At 43.9% G+C, this 1,934-nt stretch overlaps 1 protein-coding gene across 1 annotated transcript; it reads right to left on the reverse strand.

The window, feature by feature from the left end:
• Window positions 1-203: 203 nt before the first annotated feature.
• LOC118736274 lies at window positions 204-1,721 on the reverse strand. The gene has a single exon (XM_036466369.1). The coding sequence runs from the start codon at window positions 1,719-1,721 to the stop codon at window positions 204-206; it is 1,518 nt and encodes a 505-aa protein (XP_036322262.1).
• Window positions 1,722-1,934: the final 213 nt, after the last annotated feature.

Below are 1,934 nucleotides of genomic sequence, written 5' to 3' on the forward strand. Positions count from 1 at the left end.
GAACGATAGAATTACAAGTTTGTCTTTTGTTGAAAAACGAACATAACTAAAAACCGAACTCCGCTTGACATAAATTGAAACTCACACACGCCAAACGTTTAACCCTTAGTCGTCTTCAAAAAGCGCAGGGTTGTATTTAGAGAATAAAAGTTATAAAGTACAGTAATATTGAACATTCCGCCCCCTCTTGAAAGCATCTGCTTTCAAACGTCCAAAAACAACGGACATAGTTTCACTATTGGTCGCTTGAGTGATCCTTTTGCAGTCTTTAGCGTTATTACACGAACGAGCCCGTCAGCACCAGGATGTAGTTCAGTGACTCTTCCAATTGCCCATTTGGATGGCGGCAGGTTGTCATCCTTTATGATGACCACGTCGTCGATTTGTAAATTGTCCATCTTATGCGTCAACTTAGGTCGCTGTTGTAGTTGAATGAGGTATTCTCTTGACCATTTCTGCCAGAATTGTTGGACAAGGCGCTGAAGATACTGCCATCGATTTAGAGAATTTTCTTTCAAATTTAGCATGTTCTCGTCTGGTATTGTTGTAGGTGATCGTAGAATTAAAAAATGTGCAGGTGTTAATGGGTCAAGATCGCCCTCGAACTTAACGCACAATGGACGGGAGTTAAGGCAGAATTCGATCTGACATAACACCGTTTGCAATTCTTCGTAGGTGACTAAATTATCAGCTAGCGTGCGCTTCAAGTGGTGTTTCATCGATTTCACACCAGCTTCCCAGATGCCACCAAACTGCGGTCCGGACGGAGGCGAGAAATTCCACTGAATATGCTGGTCAGCGAGTTCACGTGTGATACCATCTTGTGTTGTAGGTGCCTGCAGCAATTGGTGAATTTCTCGCAGTTGCTGATCAGCCCCAACAAAATTGGTTCCATTATCGGAATAGATGTGCATAGGTTTTCCGCGCCTGGCGATAAAACGACGTAAAGCGGCTATAAAAGCAGCGGTAGATTGTTCGGTGACCAATTCAATGTGAACGGCTTTTGTTGCGAGGCACACAAAAAGCGCAATCCAACATTTGTACAGCCGTGAGCCACGACCCTTCCATGAACGGATCTGGATTGGCCCTGCGAAATCCACTCCCGTATTCAGAAAAGCGCTGCCTGGATTCAATCGTGGACGACGGATGGTGCCCATTTGTTGCTGGTGTGGAATGCCACGCTGTCTCATACAGACAGTACACTTATAAATACAGCGCTTGATGGCAATCATGCCGCGGGGAATCCAGTAGCGAATACCCAGTAAGTAAAGAAGTTGCCGGTTTCCAGCATGCAAATTTCTCACGTGATAATCATTTATGATAAGCTTTGTCAACTGATGATCCTTGTTGAGAATAATAGGATGCTTCTGATCGTAGTTTACATCTGCATTCGTGATTCTTCCCCCAACTCGTAACACGTCATTGCCATCAATGAAAGGGGATAGCATGGCCAATTTGTGTGAAACTAGCAATTGCTTACCCTGACGTAAGCTTCGTAATTCCGGCGCATATGATGCTGTTTGAGCTTTCCTAACCAAAGCGTTATGCGCCCGCAGTAGTTCATTTGTTGTTAAAAACGATTTTGACATTTCAAGCTTTGATTTCATAGCCTTACAATTATCTGTAAATCGTAACAAAAGCGCTGTCACTGGTAGAAGGTTTGTGTAGCTGGAATATCGGTCGAATATGTCAATTTCTTCAACGGTGGCTACATGGGACATCGTTTCATTCGTTCTTCTAAATCAGTATCCTCAGGAACGGTTGGTGTATGATCACATGTTGTGACCAGTTGTCTTAACTCATTTGGGCCATGCCACCATAGCTGGTTATTGATGAGCTCGTTAGGCCAAATTCCCCTCGTGGCCAGATCTGCAGGATTTTGCTATGACGATATATGTCGCCATTGTTCTGCTGGTATGACCTCAAGTATTTGT

Source organism: Rhagoletis pomonella, unplaced genomic scaffold (assembly GCF_013731165.1).
Source record: "Rhagoletis pomonella isolate Grant_MI unplaced genomic scaffold, Rhpom_1.0 Rhpom_scaffold_00003, whole genome shotgun sequence".
NCBI lineage: Eukaryota > Metazoa > Arthropoda > Insecta > Diptera > Tephritidae > Rhagoletis > Rhagoletis pomonella.

Excerpts from the sequence above, each read along its gene's own strand:
- LOC118736274 (XM_036466369.1), bottom strand. The coding sequence starts at position 1,721 with ATGTCCCATGTAGCCACCGTTGAAGAAATTGACATATTCGACCGATAT.